The sequence below is a fragment of the Ambystoma mexicanum genome, chromosome 3p, assembly GCF_040938575.1.
Source record: "Ambystoma mexicanum isolate Mex_15411 chromosome 3p, UKY_AmexF1_1, whole genome shotgun sequence".
Taxonomy (NCBI): Eukaryota; Metazoa; Chordata; class Amphibia; order Caudata; family Ambystomatidae; genus Ambystoma; species Ambystoma mexicanum.
Window position 1 is genome coordinate 316,130,916 of NC_090925.1, and position 21,067 is coordinate 316,151,982.

General features: G+C 46.2%; 1 protein-coding gene across 8 annotated transcripts in view; it reads left to right on the forward strand.

Annotated features, from left to right (window-relative positions):
- The window catches only part of UCKL1 (uridine-cytidine kinase 1 like 1), a 378,995-nt gene that overhangs the window by 341,300 nt on the left and 16,628 nt on the right, over positions 1 to 21,067 (forward strand). For all 8 annotated transcript variants that reach the window (XM_069650850.1, XM_069650854.1, XM_069650849.1 and 5 more), the window contains one exon: positions 1,101 to 1,163. In XM_069650850.1, the coding sequence (XP_069506951.1) occupies positions 1,101 to 1,163 (63 nt within the window). The remainder of the gene's footprint in view (positions 1 to 1,100; positions 1,164 to 21,067) is intronic.

Sequence of the window (21,067 nt, forward strand, 5' to 3'; positions counted from 1 at the left end):
CGGCCCACGACTGGAACCGCTGGAGCGTCGCTCATTGATCCTAACCTAACAAGTTATCACATTCCAAACAGACCTGATCTTTCAAAGTGACCCAGATGAGCTCTCCGGACCGCATTGCTCGAATGCCCCCTTCAAAATGCCCTGAGCTACCACTTTGATCCAACTCGACGCCTGCTCTCCGCTTGGTACTACATTAATCGCTGCATCCAAAACTGGTTGGACCCACTCACACAACAATAAGAAGTTGGGTTGGATGCTGTTGAACCGCAAATAACTGACTAAGGTACTGTTGGAAGGCCCCAGCCACCTGGGTCCACTTGTTGGGACCTTAGAGAATGGTTATGCCTTTTTTGCACCTTCTTCACCAAGACGAATATCCTTTTGACCATTGTGGTACCCTATTGCATTTTTCCTCTTGAGTGCTTTCATCTTTACATTCTAAATTTCTGTCTTCCTTTACAAGGGTGAGTTTTTGATGGTGTTTTTACTTGTTTGTTGTACATTGGTGTGTTTAATTAAAGTATATAATTTTATAGAAACTTAATTGGACATACCTTTATTTTGGACTGTTGTACTATTGCTGCTTGGGTTGCTACTGGATCACATTGAGACCCTTCTGAGAGTATAGTTTATCCTCTGCCCACTGTGAGAAGGGTATAGTGACAAGAGAGACACTGTGCCTCATTTACAAGTCTGGCAGTCCAGAAATAAGGGTGTTGGTAGCAACGTACTGGCATGCTTTCCAGACCACCAGTCTACGAGAATGCCGGCACGGGTCCTCCACTAAGGTGATCCTCCCTGGTTTGTCCACCCCCAGGGTCGGGATCCAAATGTGATGGTCCTTTCCTGGCCACCTGAATGGAAGATCCAGAGGGAGGGGATGGGAGAATACGGTCGGGCTTCTCACACCACATTACCACAAAATACAAAGGAGGTATATCTTTTAGCTGTGGCTGTTTTGCTTTTATGATTGGAATCACTGTTAATTTGTATAAGTATTTGGATTGATTAGGTGGTTTAGCCCCTATTGTTCCTTAAACTCCTGTAGAGCAGAAGCCATTTAGTTGCAACTAACACATTCCCCTTTCTGCTTTCCTCAGAGCTGCATAGTTCAAACACCGCAGGGACAGGACTATGAAGGGAGACTCTACCACGGGAAGCGAGTGAGTACCACAGAAAAGAAAAAGTGTGCATGTGAAGGGCTTGTGGAGGCACCTGGGGAAGGGGAGGTGGTAGGGAATAACAGAATTAAGGTCTTCTAAAATATTATCTTGCGTTTCAGTCACAGGTATTACCTATGACTGTATAAATGCTATGTAAATAATATTTACCAGAATATAGTGCTAGACCTAGTGCAGTTTGCTATCACTGAAAAGGTGTGGTATTGAAAAGAAACCATCTGTAATGCTTTAAAAAAATCTTTAACTCGTGTTAATGTTTTCCATGTAGAGCTCTGGCAAACATTAAGCCACCTTGGATTCTTAGAACTGGTAGGTGACAGCATTTGTGTGTCGGGAACATTGATTTGATTAATTCTATGCAACCAAAAAGGTAGGATTACAGTTTATGAATGTCTCAAAGCTCATAGAAAGGATGCCAGAGAAGTCCAGTATTCAGAGAAGGGCTTCTTCCCTCAAAGCTAAAGGATGTTTGAGAGTTTGACGATATATACTTCTCAAATATGATAGAAAAGTAAAGATAGTGTAAACACTTGTATATAGGCGCGTTATAAATGCCTTAACATATCAGACGTGGAGCGCAGGATTAAATGAAAGATGTTTATCTCTGGGACATTGATGAGGAATACAAGCATTTAGATGGGAGGAAATAAATGCATAAACTATTGTTCATTAAGTAATGGTGCGGTTACTGTTGATACGACCAAATATTGATAGAAAGTTGAGGGGTAAGGATGAGGGAGAGTGAAAGGAGAATAGATGGAATGAAAAGAAACCAGGAAGAGCTGAAAGGGAAAGCAGACTATGGAATTCTTTGGTAGAGGACAACAAACAATAATAGAAGGAAGGAGGCTACATACGAGGGAAAACATGGAAATTAGAGAACTGAGACAAACGCAGTAGAGAGGAGAAAGGAAAAAAGAAGTGAGGTGAGAGTGCAAAGAAAGTGATATTAAAGAAGAGGGAGTTTAGAAAGGTGAACAAATAAGGGACATATATAGAAAAGACGGGTGGAAGGAAAGACTGAAAAGTGAGAGAATTGGAAAGGAAGTGAAAGATAAGAGTGGGAAGTTTGAGGGAGAAAGCAAACATCCTAAAGAAATGTCATGTAAACTCATGTTCTCCTCCTAGACATAGAATGACATTAAAAGTCCTTTATTTGTATTTGAACATTTCATACATGACACATAACTCATTAACTTTGACGTCAGTTTCCAATCTGTGAAAATCAGCATATTTGTTTCACTAATTTCCAGTTCATAATGAATGATGGTAAATAGTCCCAAAATCCTAGATAAGATGCTGGCTTTACAAGTTAATTAAATAGTAACAACAAATCGGATCATGTCAGTCCAAAGCAATACGTAGCCCTCCCTAATAAAAAATTGTCTTAATGTGATGGTATCCGTCCAGCGCAAGAAGCGCATTGACGGAGTACTGTATTCACCAATGAATTGCCCATCTATACTCCATCAGATGGGGAGCAGGTGCAAGTGGATCTAGGTCACCTAGTCTAAGCCCCGCCCACCTGGCGCCTTCCAGGTTGCAGCTCTTTTTTCCCACTAGCAAGCCCCACCCACCTGGTGCCTTCCTGGTTGCCGCTCTTTTTCCCTACTTAAGGAGCCCTCCAGCCTCTTTTCCTTTGCAGATGGGGAGCAGGTGCTAGTGGATCTAGGTCACCTGGCCTAAGGCCCACCCAACTGGCGCCTTCCAGGTTGCAGCTCTTTTTTCCCACACTTAGCAGGTCCCACCCACCTGGTGCCTTCCTGGTTGCCGCTCTTTTTCCCTACTTAAGGAGCCCTCCAGCCTCTTTTCCTTTGCAGATGGGGAGCAGGTGCTAGTGGATCTAGGTCACCTGGCCTAAGGCCCACCCAACTGGCGCCTTCCGGGTTGCTGCTCTTTTCCCACACTTAGCAGGTCCCACCCACCTGGTGCCTTCCTGGTTGCCGCACTTTTTCCCTACTTAAGGAGCCCTCCAGCCTCTTTTCCTTTGCAGATGGGGAGCAGGTGCAAGTGGATCGAGGGACCACGCTGGTGGGCGGCATCACTTAATGTCTCCATGTTCACTTCCTGTGATGTCATTTCCCCATGCGTGCGTCACAGGCCCCCTCCACCCCACACAGTTCTCAAGAGTTTGTCCATAGGGATAAACTGGTATCCATTCTTTTTATCACATGTTTTTCATTACAGTTATTTTTTCCCCGATGTTTTTTCAAACTGCAAAAATGCAGGTGGGTGTTTGGGTACAGAAAAATAGGGCGGGCTTTGGTAGGGCAGAAGATGGATGTTGGGGGGAGTAAGTGGGTGCAGAGGGTAACCCCCGCATATTGCGGTTAACAAAAATGTTAAAACGGCACTCGGCAGAAAAAAAGCTGCGATGAAAAAATATGCTGTAAAAGAAATAGAACCGGCATAAACCCAATAGGTTTCTTTTGGTTAAAGATAAAAGGTAAGTACTACTTACAGTGCAGAGGTTCAAGAGGAGCAGCACCCACTCAGCTGGAGAGTCTGAGGGACCCCATTCTTGGGTTCCAGAAACTGGTTCAAGTAAGGAGTCCTGATGAAGTATGGCTGCACATTTCATGATTGCGTTTAGGTGGGCACAAAAACCAGTATGCATCCAGAGACCCTGAAGAACAGGACCAAGTATGAGAAGGGGTCATAGAACCCCGGAGCAACCACTCCGAGTGCTGGTGGCAGTAGAAAGGACCCAAGGAGCTCACGTGCATAGGTGAGTATGCAAGTCTGCCTTGTTGGTGAATGGAATCTCCAGTCAGTATGAGCAGATTCCCAGGTGCAGATGGGGCCCAGACACCAACAATTAAAAAAAACGATTTCGGCATTTCCCACAATGGCAAGGGCACTACTGCAGCAACCGCAGCAGTTGAAAAGAACCCAGCTCCCAGGTCACAGAACCTAGGTGGAGAGACGGATCAGCCAAGCAGTAGGAAAAAGTCCCTCAACGAGAAGCAACGCCTGAAGACAATACAACCTATTCATTGATGGTGCAGATCCAAGTAAATCAAGTTTTTGTAGCAGCAAGCACCTGAGTATTCCAGCGAAGCAGCATGGCTCCCACCTCAGGTCCTGCAAGGACTTGAAGGCATCCAAGAGAGCACAAGGACTACAGGCCTGGAGATTACTGCACAGTAGCCATAGGTTTCAACAGTGAATATATGCGTGAAGCAGCAGAAGAACTCAACATTGATTTCCCAGCAGGCAAGCTATTAGGGCTGGCCAGCCACAATTCCATACACACTGCCACACCCACCAAGATGGGATATGGGACTTTTGGCAGATCCAAGTTTAGTCAAATCTTTGTGGCTCTGTAAAAGGCTGGGTTGTCAGAACGGCCATTTTTGGCATACCATATGGTCCTTTCAAATAAAGAAACACAAAAAAGTGGAGGGGTTGGAGGACTTCTATAATGGTGTAGTATTAAATTAGCCACTATATATAAATGGGCATTTGGCTATTAATGCAGTAACAAGACTACAGCATGATGTAGCCAAATAAATGCATGGTGTCACCAACCTACTCCACAAAACACCTTCTGGGTGAGAGAACCTGCCCATGGACAAAACGGAAGTGCTTCTAAAGAACCCCTGCTTTGATATCTAAATGGGCTACTGAGGGCAGCTCATCAAAGTTGAGTTGCGCCTGAAGGGGGACTTCAGCAGTCTCTCTGTCAGAAATAAAGTTTACAAAGAAAACCAGCATAAAGGTTCGGAGACTCTCAGTTAGCAAAAAGAACACCAAAAAGGAATACTGCCCTAATGCATGCATGGTTGATAGGAGAAATACAATCATACAAAGGCTTCAGAACCCTCAGCATCTAAGGGAAGTCTCCAAGCTCACACCATTTGGATTTCAATGAGCCTGACCTCCTTTCCATCAGCACCGGTGTAGGGGAGGGAGAGTCCCTCTGGTATGGTTGACCCTTTCTTACGAAAAGTCTCCCTTCAAACTACTCAGAGCATAGGTGATACAGGGTTCTTCTGCCCCAGGGACCTAACCCTGTCCCCTCTGTGGAGTGCTTAGTGCCATCTAGGATGGGCTCAGCATGCAAAGTGCCTACCTATTTGAAGATGTATAAACTATTTGATCCTTATACTAGGTCCAGCAACAATTCTGATGGAGTAAGTGCATAGAAGAAAGTAAGGGGAGGAGGGGAGGAGATAGGAAAAGGGAGAAGGAAGAGGAGGAGAGAACAGAGTGTAAGCAGTCACAAAGTGTGGAGAAGCAAGAGGGGAGAGTGAATACAATTGCAGAACTCGGTAGTAACACATAATGTTGCAAGCCTGGATACAAGATGAAGATGGGAACAGCATGATTCAGGGCCACCATGAGAAAGGGTGACACACAGTGAATCAATGAAGTCCATAAAAGTCAAATCCAGCATTGGCCACAAGACGGTGAAGGTGAAACCAGAAAGTATCAGGACAGACTCCTGCAGAAGTAGGCTGGAGGAGGAAAGGGGGAGCACGGTAGAAGAATCAATGAAAACAGGCAACACTTGTGTGCGAGAGGGGGGGCACGAGAACATCACGGGGGGACTAGAGGGGTGGGAATCACCCTTGATCTAAGAGTTAAGACCATGAAGGAAGAGGCAGGGCTAAGAAGGTTGGTGGTGCTTAGGCCAGGTGAACAAGATCCACTTGCACCTGCTCCCCATCCGCAAAGGAAAAGAGGCTGGAGGGCTCCTCAAATAGGGAAAAAGAGCAGCAACCAGGAAGGCACCAGGTGGGCGGGGCTTGCTAAGTGAGGAAAAAGAGTGGCAACCTGGAAGGCACCAGGTGTCCAGGGCTTAGGCCAGGTGTCCAAGATCGACTTGCACCTGCTTGCCATCTGCAAAGGAAAAGAGGCTGAAGGGCACCTTAAGTAGGGAAAAGAGCGGCAACCAGGAAGGCACCAGGTGGGCGGGGCTTGCTCAGTGGGGGAAACAGAGTGGCAACCATGAAGGCACCAGGTGAGCGGGGCTTGCTCAGTGGGGGAAACAGCAGCAACCAGGTGGGCGGTGCTTGGGCCAGGTGACAAAGATCCACTTGTATCTGCTCCCTATCTGCAAAGGAAAAGAAGCTGGAGGGCTCCTTAAGTATGGAAAAAGAGCGGCAACCAGGAAGGTACAAGGTGGGCGGGGCTTGCTAAGTGTGGAAAAAGAGCGGCAACCAGGTAGGCACCAGGTGGGTGGGCTTAGGCCAGGTGACCAAGATCAACTTGCACCTGCTCCCCATCTGCAAAGGAAAAGAGGCTAGAGAGCTCCTTAAGTAGGGAAAAAGAGCGGCAACCAGGAAGGCACCAGGTGGGTGGGTCTTGCTAAGTGGGAAAAAAGAGCGGCCACCAGAAGGCACCAGGTGGGCGGGGTTTAGGCCCGGTGACCAAGATCACTTGCACCTGCTCCCCATCTGCAAAGGAAAAGCGGCTGGAGGCCTCCTTAAGTAGGGGAAAAGAGCAGCAACCAGGAAGGCACCAGGTGGGCGGGTCTTGCTAAGTGGGGAAAAGAGCAGCAACCAGCAAGGTACCAGGTGGGCAGGGCTTAGGCCAGGTGACCAAGATCCGCTTGCACCTGCTCTCCATCTGCAAAGGAAAAGAGGCCGGAGGGCTCCTTAAGTAGGGAAAAAGAGCTGCAACCAGGAAGGCACCAGGTGGGCGAGTCTTGCTAAGTGGTGAAAAGAGCGGCAATCAGGAAGGCACCAGGTGGGTGGGGATAAGGCCAGGTGACCAAGATCCACTTGCACCTGCTCCCCATCTGCAAAGGAAAAGAGGCTGAAGGGCTCCTTAAGTAGGGAAAAGGAGCGGCAACCAAGTAATAGCTTGCATTGGTAATAACTTTGCAGTCTCTCTGTGTAACCTTGGTGAACGCCGCTTCCCCAGGTTTTAATCTGGATTCAGTTCCAATATTTAAAAAAAAAAGAAACAAGGAAATCCTGGTTTGTAACAAAGTTTCGTTCTTTGCACCTTCAGCTTGTCAAAGACAGTTCTATCAATCCAATGTTCAACAAGAGAAAGATTCTTCTTCTTCCTTGATTTGTAATTTTGAGTACATCAAATAGCAACAATAATATTCTTGGTCAGGATGATTTATTACAGCTTATAAATGTCACATGAAATACAGCTTTTGTTATCCGCTCTTCTCAGCTCTCCTTTCAACACCATAAATCACTATCGGTATCTTTGTCAGGATAACTTCACAGCACTTCTGCATCTACCTGGGTTACTCTCGTACCAGCGCACACTTCTGCAAGGATTCACCATGCAGGTCTTCTCACCTGCCTGAGGGTTTTCTGCAATCAACAGTGCTTCTGAAGTTCCAAATCTACTGGAAACCAAATATTTACTACATCTTCAGTAGTTTGTAATTCTGTGACTTTCAACAACTTTTCAGAAAAGACAAGATTCACATTAGTTCTCCTCAACACTTTCATTTAAGCAAGGCACTCGTCTTCTGAATGCTCACTTTCCAGAAGGGCATGCTCTTTTGTCTTTCTGCAACACCAGTAACCAAAACGTCCGTACGGATGTAATTCTACCTTTCCTCCTTTTGACTTTGTCAATGTGAGTTTTTATACCAGTTTTAATTTCATGGAACAATCGCAATTGACAAGCTTCACCATTTTAAGACATTTAATTTGCCCCCTTCTCTTCCTGTTCGCCCCATTTGCTCAGTGGAATGCCTTGTTGTTGATCTCTTTGGCTCTAGACAATGCTTGCATCAGTCTCGGCTTTGGGCAATGCTTGCACCACTCTTGGCTTTGGGCAATGCGTGCACCACTCTTGGCGTTGGGCAAGACTTGCACTACTCTTGGCTTTGGGTAATGCGTGTTTATTCCCTGTAACTCACAGATTAAAATTCAGTCAATTAAGTTCAAAGTTACAATGTTTTCTGCTGCTCGAAATATGATCCTTCAATTAGCTTTCACCTTAGCATCACTTTTAGGCACACGCAACAAGTATTTCAGCTGTTTTCTTCAGTTTAATATTCAATTAATACCTTTCAGGCAGTTTCACTCCTATGCAAGTGCTACTTTTGTTGCAGTATCAGCTCTGACAATCAGCGGTCGGGTCAACAGCAATTTCACTCACGCAAGTGATTCTCCTTTGATAATGCTGCCTGGCTTTGTTTCACGCAAACGATTAGAATGCTCAGTAATAGGGACGATCCGGCAAACTATCGCCCTATTGCGCTTTTGGATATAATAGCAAAAATGTTTGCCACATGCCTACAACGGAAAATCACTGCTTGGGCATCTTCCACCGGCCTTATGGCTCTCCGCCAAACTGGTTTCACCAGATTGATGTTATAGAAGTAAATCTATTAATTGGGATTCTTTTGAAACTCGAAGCGTTGAAGTCTCACAAAAAAGTGTTCATGGCATTTATAGAAATGAAGCAAGCGTTCGAAACCATTTATCGATCAAAACTTTGGAAAAAGCTATCAACATGGGCCTGCCCGCTAGCTTTATTACATCCACTATTAGCTCTTCATAATCAAACATCAATTTGAGTATGCATTAATGGTAGCAGGCTCCTGACGAATGAAGTAACAACTACTAACGGAGTAAAACAAGGTTGCCCTTTGGCAGCTCTACTGTTTAAACTCTACATCTCAATAGTGTCCACTGCTTTCCACCTAAACTAAATGGCCTGCAGATTAGTTGGCTTTACACCGACGACATTGTGTTGTTCGATCAAACAGAGATTGGGTTACAACGGCTACTGTCCAAACTGGTTGCCTACTTACAAGAGAATGATCTCGCAATCAATGCTGGCAATTCAAAAATTATATCATTTGGAACGAACCATCAACACTCCAAGAAAGCCTTCAGATGGACCATAGCAGGAGAAACAATTGAGTCTGTTTCATCGGTACGCTACCTCGGAGTGCAAATCAGCACATCTATAAGAGAATGGGACTGGGTAGCAGACATGAAGCACCGCATCGCAACATTTACCATCCTAGGTCGAAAACTACATTCCGAATACGGCAAATTTACTCTCTCGCCAATACGGACATTTTATGTGCAGAAAGTTATCCCTGCATTAACACATGGAGTAGAAGTGGCCTAAATATATCGATCATATTTGGGCTATATTAGAAGGGCAATTCTGGAGAGGGGTCCTGAGATTGCCTTCAAGCATCTCTATAGTAGGAATCGGACATGAACTGGGCTTACAGCCTCTACATGGGATAATTCAATGGAAATCAATAGCTGTGCTCCGTAAAATGCAATTACCAATGGTCGCTCCACCATACAGAATATTTAAATCATCAGTCAATAATCCACACTCTGGAATTCTGCTGAGCTGGGCCACTAAAATCAGGAAGATCTTAGAAGTATATCCATTGGGACACGGTTATGGATACACCTCAAATAGCCAAAAAAAAAATACGAAAGTGGAACTGGATAAAGAATGATGAAATTGGGGAGTCCATGCCGACTTCCCTTTATACTGGACCGGCATGTAACAGTTTGGACAAATTGCCAAAATATCTTGAAAGATTTCCGTCCCGATTACATCGTAATAAATTTCTCAGAATTCGGTTGAACGCATATAAAACAAAAGAGATGCTAATGATGAAACATGACATTGATACAAAAGACAAGTTTTGTAGGTTCTGTACAAACACCACATATCGTTAAAACATTTAGTCATAGAGTGTAGCATATTATCGGTACACCCCTCACTCTTTTTGGGAAGATTCATTCCTGACTATGCGCACATCGACGAATGGTGGTTTACACTACTGTCTGGACATAAGCACAAACTTATATGCGCAGTGGTGGATTTTCTTGAAAAGATTTTAGATCACGAATTATAATGGGGAAACTATATTTAAATATAGTGGAATGTTGAATTGAGCTTGTTATAATGACTGACGTTTAAGTGATCTACAATGCTGTGTAATTAAAGTTTTGTTATAAAACTAATCGTTACAAAGAAAAAAAGAAAGAAAAAAAAGGAAAAATGAATTCTCAGTAACACTCAATGGCTTGCTCCTGAGACCCTCGGCTGTACACCAGCTCCTAGCCACGCTCTCCTGCACGTTTCCTGCTGTGCAGTCTTTGCAATTCGGTTCACATGGGGGAAAGCCTTCTTCCTTCATGCTTCCCGCTCCGCAAACTCTGCACTTCACATTTAGGCAGAAAAGGCCCCTCTCAGGACCGCTAGCTGGAATCTGCTTTACAGTGGTCCCCGGGACCCGCCCTCTTTCCTCCAACTTCTGTGATTACTGCCAACAATGTGTTCTCCTTCTTCTTCTGCTACTCCATCTAATGGCCTGCACCTGAGGGGGCCTTTTAAGCCTCTCTGCTTCCCTCAGGTGTAAGTCGCCTGCATTAACAAGCTGACCACTCCTGCAACATTGCTCTTGGGCCCTCTTCCTCGTAAGCGTAATTGGGGAATTATGGGACTTGAATTCCCAAACAACAAATTTAGGGTTTCTTATTTCTTCTACTCTGCAATAAGTCATTAAACGTGTGGGATTTCGGGGAATTTAAACAAGGGGGTTTCCCAGTCTTCCTGACCTGTTTCTCACTCCATGTGATCCTCCCGCAGAACACCACACCCAGGGTCGGGATCAGGAAGCATCTGGCCTTCCCTGGCCACATGAGAAGGGTCCCAGGCTAGGTTTTCTGGGGGAATCATTCCTGATTCCTCATACATGCTTACACCACAAACGATGCCTGTGCCTCCTATACCTCAAGCACTACCCAGACTGCCCAAGGCTGCTATGCCTCCACCTAGGCCCTTACCCACCACCCACTGGAAGAGGAGATGCCTCTCTCTCAATTCCGGGGGAAGGAACCCCTACTCTGGACATAATGCAGGGTGATGAGGAAGAGACCCATATGCCCATCAGAGAATTCCAAGAAAGGGTCTGACAAAAGCCTTGCAAATGCCTGAGCCTCTGCTGCTGGGAACTGGAGTCTTAGAAGACATTTGCCCAAAAACAGATATGTCATTTTTCCAAGCCATCTCTAAACAAATGTTTTGAAAAAAAGCCACAAGGATATGGAAGTCCTCTGTCCATGCCATGAATAAACACTGAATGCCAAGTTGTACATTACATTGGAATTGGAGTGTCATTGGAAGATGAGCTTTGTCGGGCATCCAACACTCCCAAATCTAATGCAATCAGTGTTTTGTGTCCACTGCCCTTTCAAATGGCTGTGCGATCTGTATTTCCTCTGCTTCCTCAGACTTCATCTCTCTTGCTAGGGAAGGAGGAGAACGTTTTACACAACATCAGCGGAAAATTCAACCTAATTAGCTCACTGCCCCTCAGACAGTCAAACACAGATGCCATATGCACCATTTGCCTGTGGAAGGATATTGCAGAATTCGCAAATGACCTCTACTGCAGACAAAAATACCTGTCTTTTTTTTCTGTTATTGTCAACGTCCAACAACAGGGGCACGATATTCTGGACTCCATGGTGGAGCTCATAGAAACAGCATCCAGGGGCATGTGCTTTGGACTGAATGTCTGTCAGGGTCCCTGCCTGAAAGGGACAAGGCTCATCTCTGGAAAACCAATGTTCTTTCCATATGATGGCCTGCAACTATTCCATCCGTCATCTGATGAGAAATTGACAAAAGAAAAAAAAACGTCTAAATCGTGCGTTCAGCTCACCTGTATACAAACCCTTTGAGCCCGTGTGATAAACTGAACTGCATGTGGTGACATGGAAAAGGGCCTTTTTAGTCATTGGGGGCTCATGTTCAATGGGGGCTTATTGTTGAAATTCCCTCCTACCCCTCAGGCAGACACTAGGTCGTCTAGATGAACTTGTTGCATTCTAACTGACTCCAGGCCTCCTGCAGAGTGCCCCAAGGCTCCGTCCTCTCACCAATCCTTTTTAACATTTAAATGGAGCCTCTGGGCACTCTTCTGAAAGATCCCAATATAGCCACATGACAGTAAATAGTGCGCAGGACATCATTGTTTTCCGCGATTACCTAGACATCATCCAGTCCTGGATGTCGACTGCCTACCTCAAACTAAACTGATCCAAGACTTAATTCATCCTCATCGGTCCACCCACTAAAAAAACTGCTTATCTGACAATGGCTCAGTGATATGCGCCTAGAAGGATTTCATCCAGAACTCTCACACTCTGAAAAATCTTTATCCTATTGACAGCAGCCTGTCCTTCCACAAACACATAGCCAAGAATGCCCAAACAGCCTGTCTCTGAATCTCTACCCTAGGAAAAATCAAACCCTTCATCCTGCCACAGGAATTCCGGACCGTAGTGCAGGCCCTTGTGGTCTTGTACATTGATGGGTTGAAATGCTCTCCTGACAGGGCTCCCAGCTGCTCACGCACCACGCTGCAGCACGTCTTGTTACGGGTGCATGGAAATTTGACCGAAATTACCCCATCCTACACAAATTACATTGGCTTCCTCTTCAGGCCAACATACTGTTCAAGACTGCATGTATCATCTACAAAGCAGTCACGAGTAGCACACCAGCGTACCTGGTGGCTAAGCTCCAGATAACTGGAGGCACACTCTCCTCGCAGGACAGCACATCGACCAATCCAGCACATTGCCAATCGGCTTGAATCACAACTCAAGCTCAGAGAGGACCCGCAAACAATCCTTCTCTTGTCATGCACCCACCCTCTGGAACTTGAGCCCGGTGTCGGCTTGGAATTCCCCTACAATTGTCCAATTTTGCAAATCTCTCAAAACATGGCTTTTTACTCTTGACCAAGGACTAATTCCAATGGACGCACATACCGATGGACAGAACTCAACTCACAGGACTCTGCTACTGTTAAAAGGTGCCAGCCAAAGTGCTGGCTACCCACACACTGTACACTGCTCGGCTGCTCTTGAGCTAGGTCTGCTTTTTAAACAATAAAATAGAAAAATGAAAAATGACCAAAACGTTGCAGCAGATACCTGCCAAATTACGCATTTCAGGAGCATGAACTCCACAGAGTCTGCGATATATAAGTCCTTTTCTCTGACCACCCTTTTTGTCCTTTCACAAAGACAAGTGTGAGGTGTCAGAAATGTGAGGTAGAAAACTTTGTAAAGGTTTTTTAAAAGATGCCATTTTACTAACTCAAAAGGTTGGATAAACGCCTCACTAACCCTACCCTGACGAGGATTTCCCTTACTATCAAAATAAACTAAACGAAACACTCTTTTCTGTCCCTCACACTTTTACTCACACCAACTTAACAAGGTAATGCATGGCAATTAAAATATTCCCATTCCCCAGATTCAAGCAGGATTCCAACAGTTCAAAGGAATAAGGAACTTCCTTCTTGCAGCGAAGTTTCAATACAGTTCTTTTTGTTCCAACTTGAACGTCCACCAACAGTTCACAACGTTCAACAAGTTTTTCCTCTTTTTCCTCTTTCCGTTTGTGGTCAAGAGTTGAAAGAAACGTCTTCTCATAAACCAAGAATACCTCCATAGTTCATTAGGATCAACAAAGATTTCGTTGTCAGGATAGTTCTGCAACAGTTCACAAAACACTGGCTTCAGCAATATTAATTTGTCAGGATGATTCTGCAACAGTTCACAAAAACACCTTTTTGGTTCTGCCACTTCTTCCTCAAGACCTTTAACCACACCACAGTACTTCAATGATTTCCACCTGTCCACTCACCTGCCAGGCCTACTACTCAAAACTAATTCGCCCTGCCAGGACAAAATTAAACTACTAACTACTGCAAGTACTTCAGTGGTAAAGGTTTCTTCCAACAAATTAGCAATAACTTTTTTTTCACAGCATCAAGTTGAACTACTTCTTCTGGGAAGACAAGAAACACATTGGTGCAGATTGTGAATCACTTGTGATTGCCACATGCAATGCAGGTAATGCTCCACTCCTCCTGAATATCTTCTGTCAGAAGGACAGCCCTCCTGCCATTCTCGTTTCCCCACTTCCGCATTAACCAAATACTGACAATGGTTTTCTCTCACTCTTACACTTCTTTGGCTTTGGCAATGTGGGTTTATGCAGTTCTTCTTCTAGCCTCTTTCACACACTGGCAATATGATTTACAAACACTTAGATTCTTAATTGCCCTCTCTTGGCTTTGGCAATGTTGGTTCTAATTTTCCTTGGTATTATGCTCTTTTGGCGTTGGCAATTGTTGTTTGCATTGGTCTCTTGTAATATTGCACTCCCTTGTTGCTGACAATTATTCGGATCCACATAAATACAATCACATCTTTTGCGTCTGCTTGTCCAGTTCTTATTCTGACACCTTTTCCTCTTTAAATCAGCTTGATTTTCAAATGGATTATTATTTTTCTGCTTTACATCAGTTCGATATTTAAAATACTGTTTGTTTTGCCACTTCACACTTTTTATATTAGTTCCATACATAAATCACCCAGACTCGGCCAGCGGACGGTCAGGGAGCGCTCCGGGGTCACATTACAGTAGTGAACTCACTGGGTCTGGCGTGCACGTCCGCTTGCTCTGCTGCCTCCGGGTGTTCTGCTTCTGCTGCTGTGGGCGGCCCAGCAAACTGTTTCTCCTGGTCCCCCGCGGCCCGCACCATTCGGACTGGGAGTGCTTCTCGCCCCATAGGCTCTCTGGTGCTCGCCTGCCACCAGAGTCTTACTCACTTTGGGGAAAGCTTTTAAATTGTACGCGTCCTGCAGCGTGACCTCTGTAGCCTCGGTCCTCAAAGGGTAATCTTTCAAATCCAACGCTTCTCTCTGAGTGAGCTCTGCATTCAAGGTCTCTGGAGGAAGAGACTGTCTCAGGACCAGCTTCTGCTCACCACACGATAGCGGTCCTGGCATCCCTGCTCTCCTCCAGCTTCTGCTTCAATGTGGAGGTACCACATCTACTCCACCTCATGCTACTGCTCTCTATGACATGCACCTGAGGGGGCCTTTTTGCCTCCCAGTGTCCGTTGGGTGTGGGTTATTAACACCATTAGGCTGCAACTTGCAGTCTCGTGCCTCTGCAGCCCTCTTCTTCGTCCCAGTACTTTGGGCATTGTGGGACTTGAAGTCTACAGTGTCCAAATCATCTTTTCTCACAACTTCAATTTTGCAATAAGCCATTAGGATGGTAGGGTCTCTGTGGAAGTAAAAAAAAATGGGGTTTCCCATTTTTACTGACCTGCTTCCTCCCATGTGATCCTCCCGCAGAACACCACCCCCAGGGTCAGGATCAGGAAGAGTCTACCTTTCCCTGGCCACATGAGAGAGGGCTCCCAGGCAAGGTTTTCGGGGGGAATCAGCTCTGATTTATCACACAAGGTTGCGCTTCACATGCATCCTTCTATCTTGCCACGGTAGAACTTCCATCTGGTAACCCAGAAGGGTCCAACTCCTCCTCGTTCCTTTCTTTTGTTTTAGGGCATGCACTAGGGCCAACATCCTGCAGCTCCCTCGAGGATATTATGCTGTTTTACTTCTTCGTAATTTCTTAAAACTATTTCATAGGGAAGTTATTTTGTAGAGGTAATTTAGGGTAGGGGATATAAGGTGGTGGAAAGGGGTTGGTGGTAGGGGTGTCATATAAGGGGGTGATGGGGAGGTGCCCACCCCATAAATAATCTAAAAGAATCGAAGTAATTGGAGTGAAGTAGATTACCAAAAAGTAATGAATGACGTAGAACCCTCTAGAGCTATGCTTTATTGTTATACAAACAAGCTATCCTGAAAGAAGGATGCTAGTAGCAAGCGTTTGCATATGAAGGACACTCTGCTGATGCACACCTTGCTAGGGTGCATACTCTGGCCCATATGGACAGTGAAATATCGCTCACTGACCAGAGACTCCAGTGCCCATTAGAAGGGAGCCACTTCCCAAACAATGCTGTGCACGTGCCTGTGGTAGAGCCTCTGCCTAACTTCAAAATTGTGGACTAGGAGTCCTTGAGATGGCCCCCTACACCTTTGGAGTTAGCGAGCCTGACACTTAAGTGGTCCCTTATTTAGGGTTTTAAACTCTCGGCTGCCGCAGGAGCACAATTAGGTTAACTCAATTACCCAAAGGAGAGGAAGGATTCTCAACATCTGAGAATACGAAGTTGGGGGAAAGGAAACCACTATCAAATCATACGCAGAAAGCATATTAGGTCTGTCACTGGATGAAAGAAGACAGAGGCTGGAAGGGAACCCCACATTAGCACCAATATGAGGTAGGCAATGGTGCCTGAGTCAGAAAGGTGATCCTGGAGCGTGGAGGATTGAGCAACCAGCCACACAAATAAGGACCCACAAGCCTACTGAGGGCTATATGTCAGACACTGGCCGAGAGCGGAACAAGAGGAGAAAGTCTTGCTATAAGTCTGCTGATGGCTATATCACAGGCCCTGGCCGAGTGCAGAACAAGAGGAGAAAGTCTTGCTATAAGCCTGCTGAGGGCTACGTCTCAGGCCCTGGCTGAGAGCAGAACAAGAGGAGAAAGTCTTGCTATAAGCCTGCTGAAGGCTATATCACAGGTTCTGGCCGAGAGCAGAACAAGAGGAGAAAGTCTTGCTACAAGCCTGCCGAAGGCTATACCACAGGCTCTGGCCGAGAGCAGAACAAGAGGAGAAAGTCTTGCTATAAGCCTGCTGAAGGCTCTATATCTCAGACACTGGCCAAGAGCAGAACAAGAGGAGAAAGTCTTGCTATAAGCCTGCTGAAGGCTATATCAGAGGCCCTGGCCGAGAGCAGACCAAGAGGAGAACGTCGTCTTGCTATAAGCCTGCTGAGGGCTATATCTCAGGCCCAGGCCGAGAGCAGAACAAGAGGAGAAAGTCTTGCTATAAGCCTGCTGAAGGCTATATCACAGGCTCTGGCCGAGAGCAGAACATAGGAGAGAGTCTTGCTATAAGCCTGCCGAAGGCTAAATCACAGGCTCTGGCCGAGAGCAGACCAAGAGGAGAAAGTCTTGCTATAAGCCAGCTGAGGGCTATATCTCAGTCCTTGGCTGAGAGCAGAACAAGAGGAGAAAGTCTTGCTATAAGCCTGCTGAGGGCTACATCTCAGGCCCTGGCCAAGAGCAGAACAAGAGGAGAAAGTCTTCCTAGAAACCTGCTGAAGGCTATATCAGAGGCCCTGACAGAGAGCAGAACAAGAGGAGAAAGTCTTGCTATAAGCCTGCTGGGGGCTAGATCACAGGCCCTTGCAGGAGCAGAACAAGAGAAGAAAGACTTGCTATAAGCCTGCTGAGGGCTATATCTCAGGCACTGGCCGAGAGCAGAACAAGAGGAGAAGGTCTTGCTATAAGCCTGCTGAAGGCTAGATCACAGGCTCTGGCCGAGAGCAGAACAAGAGGAAAAAGTCTTGCTATAAGCCTGCTGAAGGCTAGATCACAGGCTCTGGCCGAGAGCAGAACAAGAGGAAAAAGTCTTGCTATAAGCCTGCTGAAGGCTATATCTCAGGCACTGGCCGGGAGCAGAACAAGAGGAGAAGGTCTTGCTATAAGCCTGCTGAAGGCTAGATCACAGGCTCTGGCCGAGAGCAGAACAAGGGAAAAAGTCTTGCTATAAACCTGCTGAAGGCTATATCACAGGCCCTGGCAGGAGCAGAACAAGAGGAGAAAGTCTTGCTATATGCCTGCTGAAGGCTATATCACAGGTCCTGGCAGGAGCATAACAAGAGGAGAAAGTCTTCCTATAAGCCTGCTGAAGGCTATATCACAGGCCCTGGCAGGAGCAGAGCAAGAGGAGAAGGTCTTGCTGTAAGCCTGCTGAGGCCTACATCTCAGGCCCTGGCCGAGAGCAGAACAAGAGGAGAAAGCCTTGCTGTAAGCCTGCTGAAGGCTACTTCTCGAGCCCTGGCAAAAGCAGAACAAGAGGAGAAGGTCTTGCTATAAGCCTGCTGAAGGCTAAATCACAGGCTCTGGCCGAGAGCAGAACAAGAGGAGAAAGTCTTGCTATAAGCCTGCTGAAGGCTATATCACAGGCTCTGGCCGAGAGCAGAACAAGAGGAAAAAGTCTTGCTATAAGCCTGCTGAAGGCTAGATCACAGGCTCTTGCCGAGAGCAGAACAAGAGGAAACAGTCTTGCTATAAGCCTGCTGAAGGCTAGATCACAGGCTCTGGCCGAGAGCAGAACAAGAGGAAAAAGTCTTGCTATAAGCCTGCTGAAGGCTATATCTCAGGCACTGGCCGAGAGCAGAACAAGAGGAAAAAGTCTTGCTATAAGCCTGCTGAAGGCTAGATCACAGGCTCTGGCCGAGAGCAGAACAAGAGGAGAAGGTCTTGCTATAAGCCTGCTGACGGCTAGATCACAGGCTCTGGCCGAGAGCAGAACAAGGGAAAAAGTCTTGCTATAAACCTGCTGAAGGCTATATCACAGGCCCTGGCAGGAGCAGAACAAGAGGAGAAAGTCTTGCTATACGCCTGCTGAAGGCTATATCATAGGTCCTGGCAGGAGCATAACAAGAGGAGAAAGTCTTCCTATAAGCCTGCTGAAGCTATATCACAGGCCCCTGCAGGAGCAGAGCAAGAGGAGAAAGTCTTGCTGTAAGCCTGCTGAGGCCTACATCTCAGGCCCTGGCCGAGAGCAGAACAAGAGGAGAAAGCCTTGCTGTAAGCCTGCTGAAGGCTACTTCTCGGGCCCTGGCAAAAGCAGAACAAGAGGAGAAGGTCTTGCTATAAGCCTGCTGAAGGCTAGATCACAGGCTCTGGCTGAGAGCAGAACAAGAGGAGAAAGTCTTGCTATAAGCCTGCTGAAGGCTATATCACAGGCCCTGGCAGGGGCAGAACAAGAGGATACAGTCTTGCTATAAGCCCGCTGAGGGCTACATATCAGGGCCTGGCCAAGAGCAGAACAAGAGGAGAAAGTATTGCTATAAGCCTGCTGATGGCTACATCCCAGGTCCTAGCTGAGAGCAGAACAAGAGGAGAAAGTATTGCTATAAGCCTGCTGATGGCTACATCCCAGGTCCTAGCTGAGAGCAGAACAAGATGAGAAATCTTGCTATAAGCCTGCTGAAAGCTACATCTCAGACCCTGGCCGACAGCGGAAGAAGAGGAGAAAGTCTTGCTATAAGCCTGCTAAGGGGTACATCTCAGGTCCTGGCCGAGAGAAGAAAGTCTTGCTATAAGCCTGCTGAGGGCTACATCTCAGGCTCTGGCAGGAGCCAGTAAACTAAGAAATAAACCAGGAGTCTGCTAAGGCTGAAGCCTAAGCTCTGAAGGAGAGCCTAAACTGGTGGGTTAAAATAATGCAGGCTGACAACATTTGTGGGCAAGTGGGTAGAAATACTTGCTGGGTAGATATGTGTCACGGTAATACCCTAAGCAAGGGGGGGGGGATATACTTGCTGATAGGCGAGTGCTTAAAATCATGTCAAAAAGCATAGGAAGGTGACCCACAGCCAGAGGGTGAGACTATCTGGGTCAGTGAAGTAAATAATTACTGGTTAAGGCTGAGAACCAAAGGATCTTGGTAGGTTGCATATAATGTGGAGTGAAAAGTCTTAAAGAACGCTGCATGCTATTTCCCTGAGACTGGGTTTGAGTAAAGAAGTGGACAGTGCGCTCTAACCTGCAGAGTGGGTACATTAGATTAGGTTTTTTTTTTTTTTTTTAAAGGTCCAGGGGTTCTTTAGATGTGTACTTGCACCTTTTTAATTAGTGAGTTAGCGAGTCTGACACATTAAGAATAAGTTGTCCTTATGTATAAAATAAGCAGGCTTGAAATCTTTAAGGCAGACCTATGGCAATGGCATTTTTTTTTTCCCATGCATGCTTCCGTGGATTCAAGTTCCATATAGGATTCCAAATTCAGCCAAGCCATCCCCGGGAATATTTTTGGATTATTTCACGCATTATCTCCCATTTCCCAGTCTGTGGAATGCTTTAGCCTATTTTGAGTATGGAGCATAGGGGATGAGACAGAGCAAAAAGTTCAAGTTATTCCCCAGTGACTGCTAGAAGCTTAGTCGGCAGCATATGGGCGGCCCAACATCTTTCCACTGATAAAAGGGCTGATGGTGGGCGCCGGGAGTGCGTGAGAGGGTTGTCTGGTGCGGCAGACATATCTGCATGCTCCCTGGCACTACTGTTCAATTGGCACTGCTCCACACCATGCTACGGTCCGGACATGCCAAGAGTGGATCGAGATACTCATTAGATGGCCCATCTGAGCATTCGCGGCGGCGCCCCTGGCCTCTTTGCTCTGCTGCAAAGCCCAGCACTGCAGCGAGGAAGCTGTTCAAGCTGATGAGCAGCTCGCTTTCTGAGTCGTGAGCTTCCTTGCTGAACCTTGGAATTATTTATTTCACCTTCAACTTCCGGGTCAAAGCACAAGGTCTGTCTGACAGCCACCGGTGGTAAGTGGCAGCAGTTAACAACAATAAAAATGCGTATCCCATGATAGAGGAATATAAATATGGCAACATGAGCATTGGCAAAGCCAGATGCTTTGGCTTTTGAATTTAATGTTTTTTTCCTGACATTAGGTATTATTTTAAAGGGATGGCATTACACGTGCAGATGCTGCCATCATATGCAAGCACAGCCTCAAGCGCCACAGTAATGCCAACCGGTGCTAGATAATGTCTGGCATGCATATTTAGTCACCAACTGTAATGTCTGATGTGTGGCATAGTCACCAAACAAAGGTGCAGCCCTCACGTGTCCAGTTGAAGCAATCATATGCCAAATGCAGCCTCACATGCCCCAGCAATACCATCCAATTCCAAGGAATGCCTCATTTACGTGGCATATTTTTTGTTATCTTGCACGTCATGCCCTATTCCTCCTGATTCCAAGCACTGTACAACAGGTGTTATCACCCCATTGTATTGTATTTAATGTATCAGGATTAAAAGGATGAAGGGATAAGTTGACCCTGGTGTGCGATTCAAATTTCCAAAGGAGAGGCTGGACCCATGTCAAGGGTGGGCACTTCCCTTAGGAGCTACCAGCCAGAACAACACAGATAGTTACCATGT